Source organism: Colius striatus, chromosome 5 (assembly GCF_028858725.1).
Source record: "Colius striatus isolate bColStr4 chromosome 5, bColStr4.1.hap1, whole genome shotgun sequence".
Classification (NCBI taxonomy): domain Eukaryota; kingdom Metazoa; phylum Chordata; class Aves; order Coliiformes; family Coliidae; genus Colius; species Colius striatus.
Genome location: NC_084763.1, coordinates 56,679,570 through 56,706,989, shown reverse-complemented (window position 1 = coordinate 56,706,989; position 27,420 = coordinate 56,679,570). Strand labels below are relative to the sequence as shown.

General features: G+C 48.4%; 1 protein-coding gene across 2 annotated transcripts in view; it reads left to right on the top strand.

Moving 5' to 3' along the window:
• WNT3A (Wnt family member 3A) overlaps positions 1–26,139 on the top strand; it is an 87,718-nt gene extending 61,579 nt beyond the window's left edge. For both annotated transcript variants that reach the window (XM_061996686.1, XM_061996687.1), the window contains exons 3-4: positions 16,718–16,983; positions 18,839–26,139. In XM_061996686.1, the coding sequence (XP_061852670.1) occupies positions 16,718–16,983; positions 18,839–19,318 (746 nt within the window). In that variant the 3' untranslated portion in view covers positions 19,319–26,139. The remainder of the gene's footprint in view (positions 1–16,717; positions 16,984–18,838) is intronic.
• Positions 26,140–27,420: the final 1,281 nt, after the last annotated feature.

The window sequence follows — 27,420 nt, the reverse complement described above, 5'->3', positions numbered from 1 at the left end:
AAGCCATTCTCAGCTCTGCTCTCAGTTCCTGAACGCTGCAGGCTTCCACCAGTCCCCCACATTACCACCAACGTTGCTGAGGCCCTTAGCCCTTATTCAGAACAGGAGGCTAAACATGCAGATTAGAGGAAAAGCATGCCAAAATCTTCACTATAGCCAAGAAACATGGCAGGAAAAAACTGCACATATTCAGGGAAGCCAAGAGGATGGTGGGACCTGGGAATGATTGATGGGCAGGAGATGACAATTCTTACTGGCATTGGCGTTGCTCCACTGCAGGGTAGGATTGGGCAGCGTGTGGGTCACCCAATTTCCACAGCTCCAACTAGCTGATTGCCTTCCACACCAGAAGGTCCAGCAGGTGTCCAACAAACCTGAGCACTATGGCTGGTTGCTGGTGATTTACCCAGCTTGGGAGCCATGGATGGATTTCTGAGGAGTAACGCTCAGCTCAAGAACAACAGTGTGGTCTCCAGGAATAAGCCAGGAACCTGATTTCCTACAGCCCACTGACAGCTTTCCACCCTCTCCAGCTAATGTCCATTGTCAGTGCATGCAAAGGCTCCATATCCCATTGCCAGTTGCTTAATCCATTCCTTCCCGCCCCACTGTCAATACAATAATAGCCCACAGAGGAGACCCACCCACTAGGAAATCCCCCTTTAACACCCTGCAAAGGAGCAGCCAGATTTATCTCTGCTGCTGTTCTGGAAAACTAAATGAGGACTCATCTGCTCTAATCCCCTCTTAAGATTTCAAGATGAGGCCTGTGTTCTCATATTAGCATATCTAAGAGCTCCTGCTTGCAGTGTGCACTGCAAGGCTACTGCTCCACGGAGGTAGCCACACACCTCAGGTACCCTGCTGTCTCCCTCTGAAGGTATAAATGACTGAGCCTTTGCAAGGACCTCATAAAAATGCCTGAGATGAAGACTTGGGTTAAATGGGCTTGGAGATCTTCCCGAGGAATGAAGCTCATGACTCATCCACAGCCTTCTGCTAGAGAATTTGGGGACTGCTCCTTACACCTGACACACAGCTTTTCCATTGGCCTCACTTTCGGCGTGGCAGCTGAGATTTCCTTGGTGTAGGGAGGAAACAGGCACTCCCATTTGAGGAAAGTCCTAAGATTTCTGCAGCTCCTTTGCTTTGGGATGACAGTGAGGCCTCAAAAAGGTCTCAAAAACCTTTAGGCAGACGTCATGCAAAGAGCAGCCAAGGTTTTGGGGTGAAGGTGTCCACCTGGGATGTGGGTGACTGAACATTTTGGTCATTGCTGCTCTTGAGGCTTCGCTGTTTCACGTTGGAAGCCTCCAGTTTGTTAGGGAGTCTTAGGGAGTGCAAGTTTCTGTGGCTTGTGATGGACCTGGGAAGGAACAGGGAAGCCAAGGGCCGCTCTCAGCATTGAGTTGTGTGGCACCTCGTTCCAAGTCACACAAGACTTCTGTGTCCTCACTGTTATACCACCCACTGCACACAACACACCCAGCCTTGTCGTGGGGAGTTGTCCCGGGCAGACTTTTGAACTAAACCACTATTACACAGTTACCTGAAATTGCTGTAGACCAGACTTTCTGACCAAGGCTGTGAATCACACCTGGATGATGCTAAACTGAGGACTGGGGGTGATTTGATCCCAGCCTTTTCCCAAGAACCAAACTAAGGTGGTCCCCTCGGACGAACAAAGGCAGATGTTGGCTGTGATTTTCTGGGACATGGTTTCCATCTCTACTCCCTCATTCTGGTAGTCCTTGCCTATCTGGAAGGAGGGAATACTAGGCTCCTGAATTATGTTGTCCATTAAAGAGACCATATGCTTGTCCATATGCAATCCCAGGTGTTTTTACTCCTCCCAGCTAACCTGGGAGCAACATCTATTCGGAGGGATCCATTTTCAGCCCTGTAACCATCAGAAACTCCGTTGTGCCACCACAAACCCCAGTTCCTCTTGCCATACTCAGTCCTGCAAGCCTTTGCCTGGCAAGTCCAGCATAGCACTGACAACACGAGCTGTTTGCATGATGAAAAGCTGCAGGACCAAACTGATTAGAAGGATTTAGCAGACTTCCCAGTCATTAGCACAGATCCACTACGTAAGGGGCTGGCTCTGGGTATGTAATTGGCTTTTCCTCACAGTATCTTCCACTGGTTTCCACCAAGAGCTGCAAGTTCTCATCTTCTCTCAGCATTGATCTCTGCACCTGCAGAGAAAACTCCTGTCAATTCTCCTGTGGTTTTGGAGGCTTTTTCTTCATAATATCAAACCCCACTACTTTGATTAGAGATGGGAGGAAAAATCTGACAGTGTTTTCTGGCATTTAGTCCCTAATTGAAATATTCCCTTTGGGTATTTGGGGAAAAAAAGTATTCAATTGGCCCAGATATTTTTTTATGAATAAGACTTTCCTGGAGTTTTTACATGTTAAACATACACCAGTGGGAATAGTTAGAGAAATAGCACGAGGGTTAGTCATGTGGAAGCAAAGGGATGAATCAGTCAGAGAGTGCGTGTGTTACGACAGCCTCTCCCTGTGAGGGCACATGTGAGATGCTGAGAGGCAAGGGAAATTAACATGAGAGATGGAAGAGAGGGAGAAGAGGGAGTGTAGAACTCAAAAAGCCAGGGGAAAGGCGAGGTACCCAGTCAGATTCATAAGGTAAGGACTCCCTTGCTTACGCAGGTATAAGTCACGGAGTCAAGGGACCTGAGCTCTATTCCCAGCTCTGCCACACAACCTTACAGCTTGGGTTTCCTCTCTTCCTTGCACTTCCAGCTCCTTCTGTGGTTTGCCCAGGTTAATTTGACAAGCTGTCCCCCAGCTCTGCTTCAATGACAGCCAGGGGACTTGGGCTAGGCTTTAGGAAGAGCAGTCTAACGGTAAGGGCGGTGAAGCACGAGGACTGATTGCCTGGGGAAGGGGTGGGAGCCCCAACCTGGGAGGTTTTCGAGAACAGGTTAGACAAACACCTGCCAGGGGTAGTTTAGGCAGAGTGGATCCTGCCTTTGGGCAGAAGGGTGCAAGGTCCAAGCATGATATCTATGTTTTCTGGAGCGGGGGCTGAGCCTGCCAGTGCACCTAGATATCAATTTGATGCAAAACAACAAGTGAAGCTTCTCATTAGAAAAGGAAAGATTTTTGTAGGGAAATATCCCCACTCCTCTGCTAGGATGCAACCTGATAACTCTGGCTTAACTTTTCTGCCAGTTGCACTGAATCAGATAAAAGTTATCCTGAGTTACACCAGGCCAAGAGAGAATCAGCCCCCCTGTTCTTCTGCTGGTGGCCAAAATACGTTTCCCACTTTACCCGATTTATCCAGTAACTGATTTTCAAAGCCATTTCCTAAGGGTTGTTGGTTGTTCTCTTCTCTGCACTTCACATACCATCTCTCCCCACTCAGTACACAGGGCAGCAGCAGTGTTGCCACCGAGGGAGCTTACATTTCACAGCAAGAGAGGAATCTTTAGCAGCTCCCGTCCCAAGGGACTGCGGGATGCGTAGCTTTGATTTTGTTGCTGGAAGATAGACAGGGATGAAAGCAACGTGCACTGTCAGTAAACCCTTAAGGTGCTGGGTTCCTCCAGCAGTTTGGCAAATGCTTTCCACTCCCACTAAAGTCACCAAAGACAGCAGAGGCAGAACGGGTCATCACCCTTCCTCTCCCCCGAGCAAACATGCTGGATGAAGAGCCATGAGTTTTTCCCACCAGCTCTGGAGGGCACACACCTATACACATGCAGATGCCCTTTCAGAACCTGTAGCAAGAACAGCGGATGCAAAACCAGGAATAACATCACATCCCGTCATCAAATACAAAAGCAGGGCTGACATGAGAGCAAACAGTCATTTGGTGAACCAAAAGCAGCAAAAATGAGAAGTTATGAGCTGGAATTGCAAGTTTTCTTGCAATCAGGTTGGTAAAGCTCTGGAAAAGCCTCAGAGTGTGAAAGAGAAGCAGCAAAAATACCATGATGACATATAGCCTGAGGAAGGGAATGCTTCATCAAAGGAAATGTTATCATTTGGATTAAAATAGGTGAACCCAGAGAGAGAGAGAAAGAGAGCAAAGATGTATCAAAACCCACAGCACCTGCCTCTTCTTTCCACTCACTCACTCACAGCCCCCCATCTCTCTTCAGAGAGACTCCAATCCCTGTCTGGGTGTCATTCACATTCTGGCTGCCCATCATTTTACTTGCCTGGGAGGGCAAACCCCATGTGCAGCTCAGATTAGAAGAGATCATCTCCCCAGGAGAGAGCATCCCTGCACACCTTCAGCTCCACTCACCACGAGGGCTGGTGAGTGCGTGGCACGTGGCTGGGCAAAACAACTGCATCTCTAATTCACTAGGTGGGCATTATTCAAGCTTAAGAGATCTGGGCAAAACAAGGTAAGCACAAGATGAATTAAACTGGATTGTGTTATAAAGACCAATAATGACTGGTTGGGGAAGTTGTCTGGAGGTGTTTGCTTCTACAGCAGGTGGTTTGGGGTTCTTTTTGAGTAGCTATCTCATGCTGCAACAGCAGTGCTTCAGTGCTGGTCACGTAGCAGGAGGAGAACTGAGCCCTGACAACATCTGTCCACAACTTTGAAGTTGTTTTGGCGTCACTGGTTGTAAAATCTGTATGGCTCAGTGAGAAACACAAACCGTCACGTCTCAGAGCTTCTTGGTGGGTGTCAGAAAAGCTACACCATTCCTCTAACCTAGGCTGGATGTTCCAGTTGAAGACAGCTCACTCTTTAGCTGGCTTCTCATCCCTGCAGTAAGAGCACGTGGCATTTCACCACACTGCAGGGCCAGAACTGCTTCACCAGCGTGGGCACAGGCACATGGATGGATTTAAATCCCATCTTCTGGCAGTGAAGCTGATGGAGAACTTCCTTTTATCTCCTTTCTGTGGTCTTACATTCTGTGAAGAACTCAAGCTCCTTGTCTCACCCCATGTGGGACAGACCACCAGGTGGTCTCCTACCCAAGTACTCACCTTGTGTGCTTTTGCTCAGCTTCCCAAACCAAACTGGTGGATGACTGGCTAACTCTTTGTGGTAGCTAAAATGAACTGTTACTGGGACATACATGCAGTGCAGGGTGAGGTTTACTTTGAAAGCACTGTGGTACAAATCCTCCTCTCAAATTTTGAAGTACTAGGACTCACTTGTTCATGTCTGGGACCGACAACAGGCAGATCACCAGTTCACAGGCTTGTCTTTCTTTGCCGCCTTCTGTTACGATCATTCTGCCTGTGTCTTCCTAGGACTGAAAGATTTAAAGGAATGCCCTTTAGGACATGACTGTTGGGCATATGAGGTCTTACAAAGGCTTGGCCAGAAAAAGATCTGTGCAAGCCAGGGCTCAAAGTCTGCACCCACTTGGTCAGCAGATGTATTTACAGAGGGTATAGACATTTCCTTTGGGAAAGGGTGGCACAGTTGAGCTCTTGAGGTTGCTGTTTTGGGTGAGTGAGCCAGCAGATGTGTTAGTCTTCCCACCCTTAGAAGATGTGATCCTCACTGTAGTGTCCTCACACGCACTCCCTCAGCGACGGACAAGCACAGAGCTGAACACAACTTCAGACAAGTGTTCAATATCTTTAGCTCCCTTTCCCCTTTGCAAATCATACAAGAGCTTCAGCTATCATCAGGATATCTGTCATCCCAAGCTTATCTGCTGACTTATGATTGCTTGTAAATCATCCAGTCTGTGTCTGGGGCTTGGCAATCTTCTTACTCCTCTCTGCCTGAATAGATCTGCAAACCCCATTGCTTTAGCAGCTAGTTGCATCCTCAAGTGCTTGGGATTAGGAAGCAGGAAGGTAGTGGCTGCTCTCCAGTTCACAGGTGGGCAGATAGGCTGGTTCAAAGTCACCTTGATTGAGTCCCTTCTCCCTCAGGAAACACAGATCCAGCCTCCAAAGCATGGTTCCTCCCACCAGCTATTTATAAAAAGTGGCTTCTGTGCTTTGGGTGCTGCACAAAACTCTTCTGCCTCCCTGACTGGGTGAAGCTAAAACTCAGAGCAAACACAAAACCAAAAAAGCTTCAAAATTTGCCAAAGCAGTTCCCTGCAGTTTCCCAAGCACCTGAACCACCCCCCTCTCCCTTCTCCAAACTGAGCCTGTAAAGCAAAAAACTCCTGCAAGCTGAAAAATTGCCTAATTACCTCAAATTGATTCCATGGTTTTATTAAGATATTTTCCCAGCTCCATTATGGTTAATTATTTGTATTACAGTAGACTCTGAGGCCCCAAGCAGAGATCTGGGCCCCATTGTGCTGAATACTGTACAAGCACATAATAATAGAATCACTCCTTGCCCCAGATAGCTTACAATTCCACGGAGAGCTGCAGTTGAAACGTAGCACAGCTCACGTGAAGACCTTTTAGGAGAGGCTAACATGGACTTTGAAAGCCAAAAGGGTCCCTGGTGAAAGCCTGGGCTGCTCTCATTATGCATGCTCCCTGCAGCCCTGCTCTTCTTGCTGAGCTCTGGGGGTGGGGGGAAGGACAAAAATGAGGGAGAACACTGACACACAGGCACAGAAACCCCTCACCTGATTCAAGACTTGGTGGTGGGAAGAGGGGGAAACAGAGGAAAGAATAGTGGGGAAAACAAAACAGGTTCCTGGGCTGCTTTTCCCTCACCTTTGGTTTGTGCTTGGAAGCTCAGCTGCAGGAGGTTCGTGAGGGAGCTTGTTTCCCTGGGGATTTCCAGCCTCATTTTGCAGAGGCAAAATATTTAAGTAAACATTAAGATGAGTAGCTGGCTTTCAGCTAGCCTTGCAGAGACCCTGCATCCTCTGCCCCTGCCTTCCTCTGCTTCCCAGCCTGAAAAGGAGCAAAAACATAAAAGGGAGAGCTCTGTGCTTCTCATTCCCTCTCCTCCCACTCCACTCCACAGCCAGATCTCTGTAGCTGCATCTCACCCAGCTGTGGGAGATCTTGCTTATCAAGGGGTCAGCACTAGGGGAGTTTTTCCACACCTGCAAGTGCTGAGGAGAGTTTTGAGAAGCCAAAACCAGGTGGTGACACTGAAGGCTCGCTGGAGGTGATGTTTGGGGCTGGGAGTGCAGCAGGTTGGATGAAGAGCATAAGCAGCCAGCCCCTGATGCATTTGAGGGTTGAGAGGATGTGAAAGGCAGCAAACTGTAGCCCAAAACCAAGGGTGAAATCGAGTTGTTTCCATAGAGCAAGCTGAGGATTCAAGGGGAGCAGGAGATAGCACGGTGTCATGCGTGTGTGTGTGTGTGTAACACGGACTTGCAGCATCCCCCAGCTTTAGCAGGGCTTTGAAAAAAAAAAAGACCTGGGTGGTGATTCAAAAATCCAGGTTACGACCTGTGACCTTCAGATGAGAAATTGTTGCCATTTAGGATGTGTTAGGAGGTCCATCCTTTTCATCAAATGCGTGTTTCTCCTTGCTGCGGGAGGCAATCACACCGGTATATCATTAACTCGCAGAAAAAGGAGGCTGTAAAAGAAGTTGATGGGGGACCTTAGCCCACACCCTGCTGGGGTCTGCTCAGAGCACAATATCCCAGCGACCATGAGATTAAGCTAAAGAGAAAAGTGAAAATGCTTTTCACGATTCACACGCCCTTTAGATTGTTTTATTAAACCATTTGAATAGGGATTTCCCTTTCGGCCGCCACCGGGGCCCGGCCAATGCATAGTTGTAGGTTGCTATGACTTAGTTGGTGCTGCCTAATCACAAGTGAGGGCAAATTTCATATAAAATATCTCGGGCCATTGTCAACCTAATGCAGCGTGACAGTGGCAGCACAAAGGGGGATTCATTCACCCCAGCAGGTAATAAGGACGATTTGCCATACCAACCAGGCAGTCTCGAGGGGGGCTGTCAAATACGATCAGAGCAGCGAAATGGAGCCTCACATTCCATTCTCAGGTGGGCGAGGGCGATCCTTTTGTTCCACCGTGTTGCTTCTGATAACAGAATACAATATTTTCTCCTTTTTTCCCCCCCTTTCCCCCATATCCCTTTAGCAGGGCTGGTTTGCATAGCAGTCTTTGGGGTTCTTGCCTTTTCTTTTCTTGCTTTTCCTTTTTTTCCCCTCGAGGCCAGAAGGGATCCTTTAACCTGGAACACACCCCCAGAAGATTTCACCCCAGTCCTTCCCCCCTCCGCTCCTTTTCCTCCTTCCCCTTTCATTAAGGACCAGGGTCCTGCCACAATGAGTGTGCTGTATCTCTGCTAATAACCCCCAATTGGCACACAGCTTCCTTTTGTCTAGAGCCTCCCAGCCACATGAGGCTGAGGGGTCTGGGTAATTTGGGGCAGTTGGAAGGGCTGAGAGGGCTGTTTCAAGGTGGCAATGAGATATTCAGATGAAGGCATTTACAGGATGGGGGGAGCAGGTTGGGGGGAGGTGAGCAGACACTAGGGTGTTTCACACATGACCAAGCCAACAGAAAGAGAGATAAAAGCTTGCATGGAGCAGGGTAGGTAGGGAGACATACGTGGTAATGATTAGATTGACAGAGAGATGGGGCGATGGAGAGAGAGATAGAGGGATGTTTGCTTTGCAGGTATCAGACTTGGGCTAGTGATACCAGGCCATCCTGCTGATTTGCCTATCTTGGGGGTCTGGTTACCTATGGATCACCTGGGGTTATTTTGACAGTAGCTAATTAGTGAGAGCATTCCAGCCCTCAGCCCAGGCTGGGCTCACAGGAGGGCTGGGAGGGCGGCAGGGAGCGTTGGCCTCGCTCCCAGCGCCCTGCACGAGGCTCCCCCCGGCTGCACCAGTGTCTGACAATCTGGCTCTACCTGTTTCTGAAAGGTTTGAAAGTGTGTGAGCAGCGTGCTGGAGGCTGCAGTTGTGTTGTGTTGTGTTGGGTGCAACGATAACCGTAAGCAAACAGCAGGAGGAAAGCGAAAGGCAGAGGAGGAAAACCCATGGTTGGGATGTTTCGGGAGAGCTTGGCCCTCAGGATTTGACAAGCTGTTTTAATCCGACCTCCTTCAGTCCAACACCCCCTCTTATCTGAATCACCTTCGTGTTCCCTGGCAGGGATTGCCCATCTAATAATTTCCCTCCAATGATCTGAATCACAGCTAATCTGATCAAATGTCTTTCTAAGGGCCTTTCATCTTCGCAGGGATGTGTTGACACTAGCACGCGGGTTCAGAGGAAACAAGAACTCAATCAGGACTTGGTTCAAAACACAGATGGGACCCTAAACCTAACCTTTCCTTTCAGATATGCAAAAGAGTGGTTAGCTTCTTGTTATTATGCTTTGCATTTGCATAAGTCTTTGCATTTAGGGGCCTGATTTTTAAAAGGATAAAAACAGTCAAACAAACCCCGGAGCTGGATTTTGGTGAGAAACGAGGTCGAATTGGCTGGCCAGGGAGCTGGCACGGCTCCTTGTGAAGAAGGGCAGAGGCTGTGGTGTCATGCAGAGCCTGGCATGGATGCTCAGGGCAGCTCCTGGCTGGCATCACGTGCTGCAGTGATGGGTGCTCCGAAGCTGCATTTCTCCCACTGCTGCGTCTGCACTTGGAGCCACCCCCAGCCCACTGCAGGGTTAGATCTGAAAGCCTCCATTCCCTGCAGCCCCTAGGGCTGCTTTTGCAAAGCGGGTTTCCCCCAGACTTGGAGAAAAACCCACTTGGGAAATGCTGCTGAAGACTGGGGGAACCTGAGACAAGCCTACACACCAGACAACAGCAGCAGGCCTTTGGCTTTCGCTGGTGCGTGGCTCCAAATCGGTCTGTAAAGCTCCACTGAGACTTTAGCTTTACAAACAGGCCTTTGAGGAATGGACTTGGTGATCCTTCTGCATCCAAGGGATCCCAGGCAATCATTTAGGCTGTGCCTGTCATCCAGAGGATCCCAAGCAATCACGCTCTTCTGGACAAGATTGATGGGGATTTGTATAGCTCTGGACAAGTCGTCTCTGTGCAGAGTTGCTCTGGAAAGTTCTGGAGCTACTGCCAAGAACTGTGATGGCTATAAGGTGCTGATAGGAAACTAGCTATGTCCACTCATCACAGAGGCAGCTGGAGCTGCTGATGTTCTTGTGGAAAAAGTGATAGGAGCATAAGCATCACTCCTAGGATCACAAGGCATCGTGCAGTACTGGGTGAGGAGAAAAGCCCCTCTCCTTTGTAATGCTGTAAGGCTGAAAGGATGGCCAAAGCTCAGGCTGTAGAGTGTGGGTTGAGCTGTTTCTCTCTGTCCTGTACACACAATATGCCAGATGTGGTCTGTGGTGTCAGGCAGTATGTGCCAGTCCGTTTATGTGCCATGATACATGAATTTTGCCCATTTTTGTGAGCTGGGAACCTGGCAGAGTTCCAGAGTCACTCATGTCCAGAGGGGGACTTTGTGAAGCATTTGTAGCCCACTGAGTGTGGCAGTCACCAGGCCTTGATCTTCCTACAGCCTCCTGATTCTTCTCAGTGTAATAACAAGGACTGATACTGCTGTGATTGAGCAGAAAACCAGACAGCAGGCACTTGACTGCATTGTGTTTAGACTTGGGAGTGACACTAAGTAAGGAAATTAATGAAGTTCATAAAGAAGTCCAGGATCTCTTCCTAAAGCTTTTCCTTTGGAAAGCACATGCTGCCAGATTTTGGGTGCTCTGTGGAATGAGTCACTCTCCCATCAGAATGCAACACCTGCACCTTTTATAGTCCTTGTGTTGAGCACATCCAAAGCCACAAGTTGCTCCTCTCCACTTTCCCTAATGGGCAGGTGCATCTTTGAAAGAAAACAGAAAGTGTGGTAAAAGGATCCCCTTTCTAAGGGGTAAATGGGTTCAACTTGATGATTGAGATTGAGATTGGTAAAGATGGATGAGAACACTGGGAACAGTGGCTTCTCCAGAAAGGAGAAATCTTGAGGCTGAGCCAGGCAGCTCAGGTAAAAACCTTTCAGTTGGTTTATCTGAGACAGGATCCTCTATCACTACAATCGAGAGGAATGTGGTGAAACTGAAGCTCACTTGCCTCCAAGGCTGCAAGACACAAGATTTTCCTTCCAACACTCCCAGTATTTTCCCCACAAGCAACGTCAGGCTCACAGCAGCCGTGACACCTCTGTGATCCTCCTCCTCTACGATGGGAACAGCTCACTTGTTCCCCTGCAGCGCTTGGGCACCGTCTCTGCAGCATGAGCCGAGCCGTCAGCTGCTGCGTGCCAAGGGCTTCCCTGTTCTCTGCCTTCACCTGGTGCCATGCCAATATTTAACAGTTCTGATTGACAAATCATTTGCTTCTTTGTGATCACACAAAAAAAAAAAGGCCTTTTAACACTTTTTTTTTTACCCCATCTTCTCTCCTTTCCCAGGAGAAAAATAGATGCTGTGCTCTGGGATGTGACCCTTCATTTCTTAGAAGCTTTAAAGGTCACCTAGTCCAACCCTCCTGCAATAAGCAGGGACATCTGCCACTAGATGAGGTTGCTCAGACCCCCATCCAACCTGACCTGGATTTTTTTCCAGGGATGAGGTACCCACCACCTCTCTGGGCAACCTGCTCCAATGCTTCACCATCCTCATCATAAAAATGAGAGTCCTTGCTTATCCTGCAGGCAGATCTCGGGGCCAGCAGGCAGTACTGCTCACATTACCAAAAGCCAGTAGAGTTGTCTGCATGTTTATGCAGCTCCTGGGAGCTCTGACTCACCAGTCCCATTGGATTCAGGGAAAAAAGCTGTGCCTGCAAGACTGTCAGTGTGAGCCTGAAGAAACCCACTTCTCCTGAGGGTCATCATCTACTTAACAAGTGGTGTGGCTTTGGCTCAAGGTAGCTCTGAGAGGTACCTTTCAGAGGTGAGGTCTTCCTCCAGCCTTGGTTTCGGTGTAGCTGCACGTAAGGAAGCAGGCACTGACTTTTACAGCATCAGTGCTTCAGCTCCTGCAGCCATGGTGAGGAACAACTGGTATTAATCTTCTCTGGCATCCTTCTTTTTATACCTAAAGTGATGCAACGTGGCTTTTCATTCAGGCCTTTTTGATTTAGCTTTTACCATGGAGGTGTTGATGGGTGACCTCTCCACAGGGGAAAGAGAGCAGGACTCCTTCCACATCTAGGTAAAGTGGTTCTCTTGATGAATTCAAGGGGGAAGCCACAGTGTGCTGATAGCAGCTGGGTAATCCTCTTTATCCTACAGTCAAAACCAAAAGTCACCTCACCTGAGTCAAAGATTGAGCTTCCAAAACTCTCAAAGCTCCCTTCCCAAATTTCTCACCACCTTCCTCCCTTGGACAACACCTTCCTCCTCTGCAATCTCCACTATGCCTAACCTGCAGGAAGGAGCCCAACCACAGCAATCATTGCAGTGTCTTTTCCCATTCAGGAACAGGGGAATAGGATCCTCTGCTCAAGAGTAGATGTGCTAATTGTGCCTGAGAGGAGTGGTTAAGACGTGGGAACACTGTCCTTCACTGTCACATACCTCCAGGAGCAATCTGGGGCAATTCTATTCGATTCCACGTTGTTTATCCATTATCCAGCCCCAAAAGGCTTTAAGTCAGCATTTCACTCCAAGGGCTATGTTTCAAAGAGGATGATGACAAGGTCCTGGGCAGTAAAGGACTGTTGGCATGGGAGGTTTGTCTCCACAGAGCAGGGTCAGTAGCTGTCCTGAAGATGCCAAGGTTCCCTTTGCAAAGGAGCTCCCATTCCTTCAGGAGGACCATCAGGAAAAGTGGCACACTGAGTGGAAAACCCTTAGAGCAGGATCAATCTCTACTGCTTGGCTCTCTGTACTCCAGCTGCTGAGGTCTGCATCCTTCCTTGCAAGGTGTACAGCCCAGAACCCCCTCAAGGAAGACATCTTCCCTTCCCTTCCCTTCCCTTCCCTTCCCTTCCCCTCATCCTCAGGCCTCTGAACTCTCATAGCAATACTGCTCAGCCATGTGTTTCTGCCTCCCAAGGTGTTTCTGCTGCTGAGACAGAGTGGTCAGAAGTGTTCTGCACAGGACTTTCAGGCTCTCAGCTTCACAGACTGGGCTCAGCAAACAACTTCCTGAAGTAACCAGGGACTTGGAGACCTTTCCATTAGGGATCAGCTCCAAAGGCCCTCTGTAAGTGTCTTTTCACAGATAGCCAACCCCTCTAACAGCGTACCCTGCAGGGTACCCTGAAGCACCACGTGTACCAGTCTCTAAGCTCTGCAGGGAAACTTGGGAGCAGGCAGGAAGGGATTCTATGATTCTGTGAAACTGGAGCCAGAGCTCTGGTGACCTTGTGCCACACTGAAAGCAGTTAAAATGCTCTTAAGTCAACATCCCCATGAGATATTAGTCCTTATTAACCTTTTCTTGCCAGAAGACTTTCCAGAAGCTCTCTCCAAGCCTTAACGAGCTGCTTGTCTCCTGCTACCAGAACCACCCAGAGAGGAATGAGGCGACCTGACAAATACACTGCACTTTGCTGTTATCTTTGCTAAGCCTCTTGCATTTTTATATGGCACCTTAATAACCCCTCATTTCCATTACAAGTGCATGTTTTCCTTCTGCTTATCTGTATCTCTATACACTCCTTCTCCATTCCTGCAGCCACACTGCCTTCGGCTACAACCTGGAGAGCTCTTCAGAGCTCAGCAGGGTCAGGTCTGCTTAGTACTGGGAGGACAGTCCTATAACTCAGGAGGTGGCAGGACGTGATTCATGGGATGGAGCTCTTCCATCTGCGTCAATATTGAACTCGGTGCCTTAAGTTTAGGGGTAGGAGATGTTAAACCCAGTGCCCTAATTCCGTGGAGTCATTAAGAGATCTGCTGCAACTTTCTCAAGAGACAAACTCCTAACCTCAGTGCCTGGGGGCCAGATCTCAGCTTCTTTGCTCTGCCTGCCTACATTCCCCAGGTAGTTACGATCAGATACAATGCTATTTGCTTCCTGTTGTGTGCTGTTAAGTGGTGGCTGCACTCCACCCCAGGGGTGGCTGCATTTCAAAAGCAGGGGAGTGATTACAGCATATACAGGCTGTAAAAGGTATTGGGCTGTTTCTGGGAAGAGGGGAGTTCAGTATAATCAGCGCTTCTTAAGGCAAATCCTGTCAAAAACCTCCTGGAGCTGTAGGCTTTCAGGCAGGGCTAGCAACAGTGGGGAGTTTAGGTAACGGACCTGGGGTTTAGGAGTAGGTATCCACAGCCAAAACTGTCCTCACCATTTGAGAGCTTCTTGTTCAGCTGAGACCAAGTCCTGGTAAATGCAGGAGTTCTGCAGCCCCTCTGGATTAGGCTTCCCTGAGTTTTGGTGAGCTCTGCATCTGTATGCACAGAGAAGCACCTCTGTCCTCAGCTAATGGCTCCTGCTGAAGCCCAGGTGGGATCCACGACCTGTGGGCTCCTAAGCCAAGGCCACCCCTCACAAGCCCAGCCAGGAGAAGGTTTTCATGCACAAACATCACGGCTGCAGATGCTTTCTTTTCAGTCCCAGCATGGCAAGGCACAGGGGCTCTCTGTGACATTTGCAAACATCAGTTCAGCCCAAATAACCAAAGAGCCACAGGCCTGGGTCAGGTCTCTCGTCCTCAGCAGAGGAAGTGGTAACTCCCAAGAGATGAGAGCTAACCTACCCAAGCAATGTGCTCTAGCCACCAGAGCTGTCAGATAGAAGAGGGAAGAGGAGGAATTATTGTCTTCCTCTCGTGTCCATATCACGGCACTATATCAAAAGGCTTCAACACGACTTTAGCCACCGCAGGAGGAGGTGGAAGGTGTGTCAGCTATTCTCTGATCAGGCACTGTAACCTCTACCTCCCTATCAGAGGGTAAAAGCTTATCTGACTGGCTTCTTTGAGAAGCCTTTGCCCTTCACATCCCCCAGGGCTGGTCATCAGTGTCCTTGGAGATGTCATACAAAGCTCCTCAGCCCTCAAGGTTTGGTTTTGGGATCTCACCTGGGCTTAGGAAAAAGTAAGATGCCAAGTCTCCCATCCTGTTAGAACTGGACTCATCTTTTCGTGCTCAAAAGCTGAGCTTTCCCACAGCTCAGGAACTGCATGGTCACCATTTGCAGGAGGCTGGGATCCTCCAGGCTGGACAGATGCTGAGCAAGCGGTTTTCAAAATCAAGGTGTGGAACGGAGGGTTCCTGCATTTTCCTTTCTGGGTTCTAGCCCTTGGTGACTTACTAACCTCAGGATGCACATTGGCAACATGTTCCAGGACATTGCTCATCCCTTTCAGCTTGTAAATTCATGCACATTATTTGATTTGCATATTGTTGTACTTGGTAGTCTTCCCAAAGCAAAGCTGTGCTGCACAAGTTCTTGCTTAAGCCTCCAGTCCAGCCGGGACTGCTCTGCATGCAGCTTTGATTTCTCCCCAAGAACATGTTGGCTGTTTCACCTGGCATACTAATCTCTCTTCACGTTAGTAAAGCCTGGAAGCATCTAGAAGGTGAAGCCAAAACGCCCAGAGGAAGCTCAGATCAGCAAAATACGGTGCAGAGAAGGTTTAAGTGGTTTTGAGTAGGCACTTTGTCAGCTGGTGCAAAGCTCAGTAGATGCTGGTGAAGCTGCATCAAATGAAAGCCTGACCTTCTGCCTTACACTCTCCTAGCCTAATCAACTGAAAGGTGTCAGAGACAACCTGCTTGCTTGGTTAACTGGTCTACAGGCATGAAGTGAGCTTGTGTGGGGAGTGGTGTAGGAGGTTAAGGGAGGCCAGTTATCAGAATCCTTGTATGTTCTTTGCAACTACTCGAAGGCTTGAGAATAGCCCTGTTCATGATTAAAAAACCCAAAATAAGATGTTGTGCTGAAGCCAAAAAGCATTGTGGTGGTGTTTACTGAGCTGTGGTGTTGAAATCCAGGGTAACTCCTAGTGAACAAAGAAACACAATGAGACCAAAACTGGGGTCACTGGGTTCATTTTGGCATGAAAAATCACTGGCATCCAGGAAAGCCTGGTGAATGCTGAGCTGTACTTCCCCACCCAGCTCCAGCGAGGAGGGTCTCCACAGAGACTAAGGCTCCTCAGTCTCTTCTGGCTGATCCCACCCACCACCCTGAGGCAATGGGAGGAAAAGGAAAGGTCCTTTTGAGTCCTCTCAGCAGGGTCCTTAACGAGGCAAGAGAGCAAAACTGTGGATAGAGGCAAGACGCTATACATTGAACACTGTCTCTCAGTGAGCTAGACAGCCTGGGAACAAGAAGGTGGCCTCAGGATGGAAGGTGGAGACAATGTCTCACTCATAGAGTGAGGATTGGGGAGCATCTGGCCATCCTGGCGTTTTCCTACCCTCCAGCCACCAGCACCTCTCCCAAGGAGGAGACACTTTACCTGGTGCTGCTCCCACCACTAAGGGTGGAGGTGACCATTAACCCTATTTTCCATGTTATGGGAACATAACCTGAATCCTGTGCTTCTGAAGCCAAGGCTGCAGCTCAGGCTATGGCTGTGTGGTGTAATGCCTGCAAAGTACCATGTGGTATTTTCTATGTGCCCTCTGAAACTCAGGTTTGCACTGCTTTTAGTTTCACTGCAGCCCTACCCCTAAGACCTCAGGATGACCTAAGTCCAAACTTCTTGGCTGACCTTCAGCAGCCTTGAATCAAGCCTGGTCTTGTCTACACAGGAGCTTATTTCCTACTCCAACATCTTTGGAGAAGGTCCAGGCTGGACCACAGAGAGTTTCCTGGCCTTCTGCCATGACCTGAAGAGAAGGTGTTCACAGGGCTGATCACCACTGTGCCACTGGCCGCTATTCATTGCTTTCTGTCTTTCACAGCTACCAGGGAATCAGCCTTTGTCCACGCCATTGCCTCTGCCGGAGTGGCTTTCGCCGTGACCAGATCCTGCGCCGAGGGCTCGGCCACCATCTGCGGCTGTGACACCCGCCACAAAGGCTCCCCCGGGGAAGGCTGGAAGTGGGGGGGATGCAGCGAGGACGTGGAGTTTGGGAGCATGGTGTCTCGGGAGTTTGCAGATGCCCGAGAGAACAGACCAGACGCTCGGTCAGCCATGAACAGGCACAACAACGAAGCTGGAAGGACCGTAAGGACGTTTAGTTTCACCTTGCTGGAGCTCCCGTTAATGTTCTCTCACGTGCCATCAGGAACAGTGGGAGGGAACTGAGGGGAATAACCAGGGAACTGAGGGGAATAACTAAACATAAATGTGGGCAGCTTTGCACCGTAAAACAATACCTGCCCTGTGGTAGTTTTTGTCAGGGTGGTGATGGATGTACCTATAAGGAAATTCACCCTCCCAGATGTAAATGGGGTCAATTCTCCAGACCTCTCCTATAGAGAATGGCTCAAGACAGACAGGTCTAGGATGAGATTTCACCCCAGCTTGAAGGAAACATTTGAAATGGCTCAGTTAACGATGCCTCATCTGTGCCACTTCCCCTCCACCAGCTGTGGGAAGAAGGTGGAAAGGGTAGAGTGGAAAGGAGAAATTTGCCTTAATGTGAGAATCCGTAGAAAACCTGAGCTTTGAGCATACATCCCTGTGATCTCAGTCCTGCAGAGGTCTTTTCACTCTGTCTTGTCACTTGACATTGAGTTATTTTTGGACCTTTTAGAGATGTCAAACATTAGAGAGCAGATGTCACACTCCCATCTGAAACCCTACTCTTTTGTAAAGAGCTTTCCATTCTCACTGTGCCAGCACTCACGGGGTAGCTTTTCCAGGCCTCCATACCCATGTGTTTCCAGCTAAACCTGAGCCATAGGCAATGTTCCCTGTTAGTTCCCATACGAATTCCAACCCTACCACTACGCCAGAAGCTTTGATTAAGTTCAGCATGATTACACGAACCAAACATTCTGTGGTTCTCTCTCTCATCGCTAATTACAACCTCTTTGTGGCGGGTGATACTCCGTAAATAACACAGGAAAGCACCTGGTGAACACCAAGGTGCTGATTCATGGCAAATCTCTTGGACTCAGGCTGGCACTAGTCTGTTCACGTACTCAGAAATCTGCTGATCACTCTCAAAATGCAGATTATCAAGTAAATTGCATAAGGCTGTCTCCCACCTCAGAGTACTGCAGGGCAACACCTCGAGAAACCTTCAGACTGGTTTTCACCAGAGGTAAAAGCCAGTAGCAACATTCTGGGATCAATAATCACCTTCCCCTTTTTCTTCCAGGAAGAGGTTTGTGTCAAAGTCTGAGCCTTCCACAATCAAAAGTTGGGTTCCTACACTTTTTGAAGTGCTTTTAGAAGAATCACAAAGCTGCATGAAAAGCATTTTCCAGGTTTCTCAGCCACAGAAAGGCCAGAACTTTGTTTGCTTAAATAAACATGAAACATAGCTAAAAGATGGAATTCTGTGAGCTATGGTTAGGATGTGTCTTATTTCTTTCATTTCCAGTGAAGCAGCTGCACGATTCATTTATGAGCACATTGTTTTAGTAGGTTGGTGTGTTCTTCACCTCGATGTGGCGAGGTTGACCTGCTTCTGCAGGGGGGTTGGACCAGATGATCTCTAAAGGTCCCTTCCAACCCTTACCATTCTATGATTCTGTGTGTCTGAGTTGTGTCCTTGGGTGATAGCACTGCGATATGCACACACAAACGTTGGTAAGAGAGGAGTTAGTGTACACAGAAATCTCATCAGTCCTTAGTGAAAACAACTGGGAGATGCTTAAAGCTGGGGTGGGAATCAGAGATAGTTACTGAAGACAATAAAGCTGCAGGGGTTGCATCTGCCTTAGGCCCAGCATCCCTGCAGGGCATTGGCTGGAGGATAAGGTGATTTTGGTTCAGCAGTGTGTGAATACATCTAGGAAATACACTGCAGTTCTGTAGGAACTCCTGGGTAAATAGCAGCATGCAGGTCGTGTTTTGATTACAGGCTAACGTCTTCCTCTTTCTTTGCCTTTCTTCTCCTCTTTTTCAGTCTATCATTGAGCTCATGCACCTGAAGTGCAAATGCCACGGCCTCTCAGGCAGCTGCGAAGTGAAGACCTGCTGGTGGTCTCAGCCAGACTTCAGGGTCATCGGCGACTACCTCAAGGACAAGTACGACAGTGCTTCTGAAATGGTGGTGGAGAAGCACCGGGAATCCCGTGGCTGGGTCGAGACCCTCAGGCCTAAATACAACTTCTTCAAGGCTCCAACTGAGAAAGACCTGGTTTACTACGAGAACTCACCGAACTTTTGCGAGCCCAACCCCGAGACGGGTTCCTTTGGGACCCGCGACAGGATCTGTAACGTCACTTCCCACGGGATCGACGGCTGCGACCTTTTGTGCTGCGGCCGCGGCCACAACACGAGGACTGAGAAAAGGAAAGAGAAGTGCCACTGTATCTTCCACTGGTGCTGCTACGTCCGCTGCCAGGAGTGCATACGAGTCTACGACGTCCACACGTGCAAGTAAAAGCAGACAAACCCCCCCTCTCCTCCCTCCCTCCCTCGGGCTGCTCTGATTTCCAGCCTATTTCCTCCGAGGATGCAGATGTGAGAGAAGTCTACGTGTTTGATGTTAAAATAAGGATTTTAAAACTTTACAAAAAAGGAAAAAAAACAAAAAAAAAGAGGCTAAAACTGGTTGGCTAGAATAGGTCTGATGACTTCTGGGCTATGCCGAGGTACATCTGGCAGTCACACAAGTTACGCCCCGGCGGTGTCTCACCAGCGCCTTTTCGACACAGAGCTGGAAAGAAGAGCGTTGGCAAAAGCATGGATTTGCTCTGCTCTCACCCACCTCAAATGACTCGTGTGATTAAGTGTCCTCTGAAAGACTTATGTCTTCCTATCTCCTTTTCCCTCAGCCAGGCAGAGGCTGTGCTGGACAGCAGCACCAAGCTTTCTCAGATCTATCCACAAACCCGAGCGGTCGGACTCTGTGCACAAGACGAGCAACGACAACAGCAGCTGAAGAGATAAAAGCAGAGAAAAATGAGGATTTTATTAAAGGAAAATAATGCAAATACTCCTTTGCTTTTGCCCTGGAACCAGAGAAGTCTACAAATATACACTAGAGCTGTAGGGTGGGCCAGGCTCTTCACGTGAGCTTTTTAGCGTAATAGCTTCTGCCAGATTTGACATAGGATCTGGTGACACCTCGTAGAGAGGGAGGGAGGAAGGGAGAAGGAGAGCGAGAGGAAGAGAGAGAACTGATGATGGTTTCCTGCAAGATGCCCTGCAAAATGCACACAGGTGATGTGCACAGCATGGAAAAGTTCAGTGCCTGGTATGTGAAGAGGACTCGGTGTGTGCGTTGAGAAGGAGCCAGTCCCAGGAACGGAGACGTTGCTCCAGCTGTGGCTCAGCCAACGAGTCGTCCTTGGAAACGTGGGGTGCAGAGCGAGTCTCCTGGGGTTGAAACACTTGCTGCTGGGTGCAGGACTGCCGTCTCCTCAGCATCACAGCTCCTTCCTGTGGAGGAGGAGAGGGAAAGTGTTTGTCCCTGACACCTCATTAGAGAATGCCATCAGCAACAGTGGAAAGAGCACTTAGTCCATCTGCTCTCTACACCTCATGCAGGCTTCCCCCTGGGCACTTAAGCCTTAGACCACAAGTCTGTCTGGAACATGACTCTGAAGGACTGCTTGTCACCAATTAACTTATATCTACTGAACCAACCCACCACCGCCACCATCTCTCACACGCTGGAACAGTTTCAGACTCGAGCCAGATCTTGTTCCACATCCAATTTCTACAGCTATTCCCTTCTCTAAAAGTGGCACAGATTGAAATGCACAAAACCCAGGCTCTGAACCAGCCCAGAGTCTGGGCAAGGTTGGACACGGAGCCAAATCCCAACTGCAGCACTGGCCCATCTCTGCTGTTCTCTTCTCACTCCTCGCTTTTGCAGGCTGCTCTACTTCTGATTTCAGATCAGGATTGCCAGTTAATGAAACAGCTCTCACCTCCACTGTGGGCATCAGGGCTTCCTTCAGCCGTGAGGATATCAGGCATGAACCTCAGCCTGTCACCTTGGTATTTACTGCTCTGTAGCTCTTATTCCTGATCGATACTGGCATAAAGGAGTGGTAAATCAAGCACAGAGTTGTAGCCTCTTTATCCTCACATGCACTTGTCTTGTGTCCTCTTTGCTTTGCCCACGCCTTTGGGTTCCTTCCTATCTTGGGAAGCAATAGATTGTCATTGTTTCTTCCCTTCGAGTACAAGAAGGGAAACAAGGTGTGATCTAAGTCACAGTGACCCATAGGAGCCTTTTCATGGATGTCCACACCTGGACATATCTGGAGAGAAATCAGAGTGCTCTTCTCTCCCTGCGTGTCAGCTTATTCCCAGGAACCAAAGGAGAGAGCATGCAGAAGAGGCAGGGAACAAGCAGAGCTTAATCCCATCAGAGAGAAAGCAGAAGGAAACGATGCCTCCGAGGGCTGACTCTGAGTCACGGCGTCTCCTGGGATTACTCCTAGGCTGGTGTAGTTTATGCATCATCCATTTGTCTCAGGGCTGTACCCAAGGGCACAAGCAAGCTTTGCTTATTGATGGAGGCACTTCTATCAATGCTCTGCAAAAAATAAAAGGAGGGGAAAAAAGCTACAAGGAAATGAAAGCAGAGACACGGGAAGGAGGGAAGGAGAGAGGAGGAGATGAAATGAGACAAAGAAAGAAAGGGAAGAAAACCAATCAATTGTATCTGTACATGCAAACATTGCACCTGGTGCATGGCCACACACCAGCTGTTAGAAAGCCACAGATCACTAAAAACTGAGAGAAAGATGGACCACTTCATGGATGCATGGCTGATTTTTGTAGGGCAGCCCAGGAGGAATAGAAGAACCAGTCATTATGGCAAATGGAGGAGGAAGCCACTGCAGGGGGAAATTGCCACAACTACCAATATTCAAACTCACGCTGTCAAGAAAGCTAACGATGAAGAAAACCATGTATGAGGTGAAAGACATCGATCAACTGGAAAAGATGGGACAAGGGAAGGTACATCTGGTATGCTTACTGTGATATCAGTCACAGTGAGAGACATTAGGCACGTCTCATGAGGCAGTTCTGTCAGTGGATGGTGCCCTGGAAGGTCATGGTCCCTGTCAACCCAGTGACTTCAGCAGGGTCACACCCACAACTAATCCTACCCTCATATTGTTAAGCAAGGTGGTTTCAAACTCCTTCTTTCATACCACCCCAGTGAAGAAATGGGTTGAAAGATTTGGCTCCTTTGCATGAGAGCTGACCCCAGCCCATCCTCAGCACACAAACGTCTACTGTTTCTGCTTTTGCACCAGAACCAAGCCCAACATCGCCAGCAAGTGAAGCTCTTTGGGAGGCATAGGGGGGAAAAAATAGCCCACAGACTGGTCATTTGCTGAGCAGTTGCCTCTTAAGGTGAACAAACAGATTTGGACTGCAGCAGTGGAATTTGTTTCATCTGGCCGTGTCATCTAGTCTGAGCTATTTATCTAGTGTTCTGCTAGGATCAATGGCAAGAACCAAACAAGTCCAGGAGGTGATTCATTGTAGCCTAGGATGGTATCTAAACTATGTTTGGTAAATAACCCTCTGGGTGTACCTCTGTCTTTCCTCTGACTTTAGCTGATGAGTTCACAGTAGACGATGAGCTCTTAGATGTGTACGGTCTGATGATGTCAAGTCCACCATGAGTCAAGGAGGTGAAGCTACAAGCCAATCATCAGCTGCTACGGGCTGGAAGTTGTACTCTTTCCTTCAAAGATGGGGTCAGGCTTGAAAGAGCTCAGTGGTGTGGGACTTCCACCCCATTCAAGGGATTTTTAATGTAGCTTTATGCACACCTGTTGGCTTTTGTAATGTAATTATTCATCCATTGTGATGATACCATTGAAGGGGTTGAGCAGCTGTTACTAAAGTCAATGAAAAATGTCTGTGTGAATTCTGTTCCTGACACAAAGTGCTTCTGAGAGTCCTGGTCTTGGGTCTGACTCTGCCCACCCATGAGGAGGGAAGAGAAAGACCCTGCTAGGAATCTGGAAGCATCCAGACCCCATGGCTTTGGAGAGGGGACTTGGGCCATCACTCCCTAATACACATGAACTGGGATACAGCCATTGTTTCAATGACATGGCACTCCCACAAGTATTGAATCTGGACAGACATGTAGCATGTCCAAAATGACACAAGATGCCTTTGTGTAGACAGTCGATTTGTGCACTTGCTTGGAAGTGGTTTCCTGTCATTACTGCTCTTCAGTTGGGCTGAGTAATGCACCAGTCAAAAGGCAAAGAGATCATTTAATTCCCCAGAAATGGGAGCTGTCCAACCCAGCCTCCACGAGCCATGGTGTCCTTCCTTTCAGCCTTCACTATGGATGAGGTTTGTCCTCAGGCAGGTGGTTTGTAGCAAGCCCATGTCTGGCAGTACCAGGGAAAAGGGAGAAATGATCACCCAACCAAGTGACACATGTGAAAAGTGAAAATAAAAGAGCAACATCATTCCATCCTCTCACATGCTGCTATCCAACTTTTCCTTTAGCTGAACACGTGGGTTTGACAGGCCCCATCAGTTCCAGAGTTAAAGACAGAGTTACCTGCAAGGGGTGAATTTGGCCTCATCTTTCTTTCTATGAAAGAAACAGACAGTTTAGGAGGGTGGTTTTTTTTCTTGCTTTGGTTTAGTTGTAGAATTTGTGGGCTTCTCTTTCTCAGAGAAAAGGAAAACATGGGTAAGGAAATGCATGACATGTTCTATTGCTTGACCCCTGATGTGTCTCTTCTGGCTAAGTGTCATGCTCAGCACTGACAGTCTTTTCCCAAAGCATTTAGCAGTCTGCAGAACTGACTCCACTCCTTATGAGGGGCTCCATGTGCAGAACTAAAACAGTCAGGGTTTAATCTCAGGAGGGGACTGCAGAGAGAACCATCCCACAAAACATAAGATGGTTCAGCAGCTTCTGAGTCAGCACTGACCACACCAGCCCTGCAGACAGAAGTGCTACAGTCTCAGCTGAGCATCGCAGCATTTCTGCAGGAGCAAACCTCAGAGAGCAATTTCTTCTGCCCCTCAATCCAAAACATTTTGGGTGCTTTCAGTGCATTCAGATGTATTGCCACAGAGATGTCCATGGATTATGAGACATTCATCACAGGTGTTCATATGCTTGTCACCCATCCCTAAATTCAAACACTCTGAGCTTTGGGTCACTCTTTAAGCTTCAAAGAGAGGTTTCAGTCCTGAAAATCTTGGCAACACTCTGCCATCAGGAGCACAACCAGTGAGTGGGATGTTTGCACAGATCTGTCTGTTAGTTGTGTGCCCAAGGAGCTGTTTGGATAAGAAGCTGCAGAGAGAGCTTTAGACAATGGGAGAGAAGGTGGGCTGGGCAGAAGGAGATCCCATCTCTTCTTCAGAGCTCCTCCATCAGCTGCTGCAGGGTGCAGATACTTCCACTGGATGGGAAAGGGAGGCTCCTGTCACTTCCATTCTGAGAAAGGGGTGTTGAGTCCTCATTCCTGACACCTCCAGTGTCTTCATGAACTTGGGCAAGTCACTCTGCTCTCACTTTGCTTCAGTGTCTCAAGGTGTCTTTGGTGCATCTCCACCTTGGAGGGGGCAGGTTTTTCTCAAGCACAGATGAGTGGCCAGTAGTTCACTCCCAAGCAGAGATACTTAGTGTGGGATTGGAAATACAAAGTGAGATGATTAAATGCAGGTATCTACATGGGAGCCAGGTGCTTGAACTTCCATGGTAGCCCAATGATGGGCTCCATTTGCCTAAGCATGGCACCTAGGGCTAAAATGAATTGCTGGAGAGAGGCATCTAGAGCCATTTGGGATGCTTCAAGGTACCCCACTGAAGTGTATCACAGAGAGAAGGTGGACCTATCCTGGAAAAATGATTGTTTGAACCCACTTTACTGACTGGTATATAATGGATTTGACCCCAAGGAAGCATCTGTGCTCTTCCAGTTTGGGAGCACATACAGAATATGGACAAGTCCCACCAAGCCATCCACACACAAAATCCCGCTGTTACATCAATATCATCCAGATAAAGCTCCTGATGCACAACAGTCAGAAGAGTCTTTTCCACGTGACCAGGTCCCCTTCTCTGTAGAACTTGCTTTTCTTACACATCTTCTGTGGCCCAAGTGAGGTCTTGGACAGCCCTATGTGGAAGTGGAGAGCGTGGGGAAGATGTGACGAGATGCTTTCCTCATTTTCCTTCCTTTTCCAAGTTTCTTCTTATTATTTATTGATATTTATTTATTTCTCACCATTCATTCCATGCCACTAAGAATCCTGAAGGCATGTCTGCTACAGACATGGGCTAGCAAGCAGCTGAGCATCACCCACCTTTTTGAGGGAAGGCATCTTGTCAGAACTCTTCCCCAGCATCCACTTGACACCTACCACTTTAAAAGCACAAAAGGCCTGAGTCTTTTCAAGGCAGGCTCCCAAAACCTCCAAAATCCTCCTGAGTTTGATGAAATCCTCCCTACTGAAACACTGATTCCCACTGGTGTGCATTCCTCCAGACCTGGTTGCCCCACTGCCCACCTGCCCCTGAACGAGCACGGCTCAGCTTTACACCTCTTTATCTCAGCGGAGATCCATTCTTCTATCTCTTATGGCATCACTTTCTGACATTCCCAGGACAAAACTTGCCCAAACAAGACTTGTCGCAGCTTTGGACTGTTTGACAAGCCCACCAGCAGCGTGGAAGACATAAAACACAGACCTGTAGCACCCCAGGGGATATGCCCATGGTACAAAACATGCTTGTCCAGCACTCAAGGACAAGTATCTTCTTGTGGGTGGGGGGTTTTTTTCCCCACTATTGCTTTCCCTTCCCACAGACTGTCTGCCTTATTACATCACCTTCTTCAAAGCTACATCACTGTCTGTAACCTTTCTTCCCTCACCCCACCTGAGCACCCCTTTGTACAGATTGCATGTATGATACAACCTGAAATTCCAAAGCTATTGTACAAAGTAGGATTTGTCACCTTCCTTTCCCCTCCCCTCAGTATTTTGTTAAGTCTGATGATTTTTTTATGATTATTTATTTTATGAATAAATGTATATATTAGTAAGAGTATATATTTGCAGAAATAACTCATTGGGACAGTGTTGTTGCTCTGCTGCTGTGCTTGTGACCTCATTGGCTTTTTACTCTGTTTTCTACTGACAGCACACTAGCGATGTCTTGTAACTGTGGTGTGTTTTTTTTGTTGTTACCAGTTAAGTTTGATAGATGTGTTAACTTTATAATGAAGATTAAAAAAGAAAAAGCAAAGAAAAAAGCATTAATGTTAACCTGTGTTTGGCTGTTTTTCCACCCCCCACATTCCAGTTTTGGTGGGTATTTTGTATCGTGGGCTGAAATATAACAGGGGAGAAGTAGGGATAGGAGCTGTGTGCTTTGGAATCATAGAATCACAGAATGGTAGGGCTTGGAAGGGACCTTTAGAGACCATCTAGTCCAACCCCCCTGCAGAAGCAGGTCCCATCCAGATCAGGTCACACAGGAACGTGCCCAGGTGGGTCTTGAAGACCTCCAAGGAAGGAGACTCCACACTCTCTCTGGGCAGTCTGTGCCAGGGCTCCTTCACCTCACAGTAAAACAGTGTTTTCTTATGTTTAAATGGAACTTTTTGTGTTCCAGCTTCATCACATCACCCCTTGTCCTGTTGCTAGATACCACCAAAAATAGGGATGCCACATGTGTTGTCACCATTTAACCCATGGCCAGCTGCTGTGGTAGGTGACAACCCAGCTATGAGTAAAACACACACAAACTGCCACAAGCCCATTTCTCAGCTGAGCATCACTAAGACAGGGACCAAACTTCCCTCAAGAGGCCAGATGCAATGACATTCATCTTGCTTCAAACGTGGGGAGGACAAAGACCAATGACATGGCTACTGATGGCTGAGAGTTGGTACATGGTAAGCTACTACCACCTCATCCTATGGCTGCTATAAATATTCCTTCTCCAGAGCAAGGAAAGCCCAACGTGGGCCAAACTTCTCTTTGCACAATGCTGCTGGAGGGTCTAAGATATGCTGTGTTGATGGGAGCTTGCTGGGCATAGTCATGCAATCATCCAGACTGTATTCACACTGGAAATAGATTGCAGGGACCAAACATCAGGATACAATTAGGGGAAGACACTGCTGACAGGCAAGACTGGGGAACCCATGTCGTTCCTATCACTGAAACCCACCATGGCCAGCATGGACTGCCTACAGAGAAATCCACTCCCAAAAGAAACCCTGTAACAGCCCGTCCCATTTCTCCATCCTCAGCAAGGAAAGCTCTGCTCATTAAATGGGCTCATTTGCTTTAGAAAGCAGCACAGTTTCTCTTCAGTACTTTCAGTTTGACTGAATTGGCTGTAGAGGTGACAGAGTGGCTACAGAGGTGATGGGTTGATTATAGAGGCAATGGGCTGGCTGCAAAGTGATGAGTTAGTTACAAAGGTGATGGGTTGGCTGCAGAGGAGACAGCTGCAGGCAGACAGGGCAGCGTTTCCAGGGGCTCTGTGCCTGCTCACCTCCCACCCCAACAGAA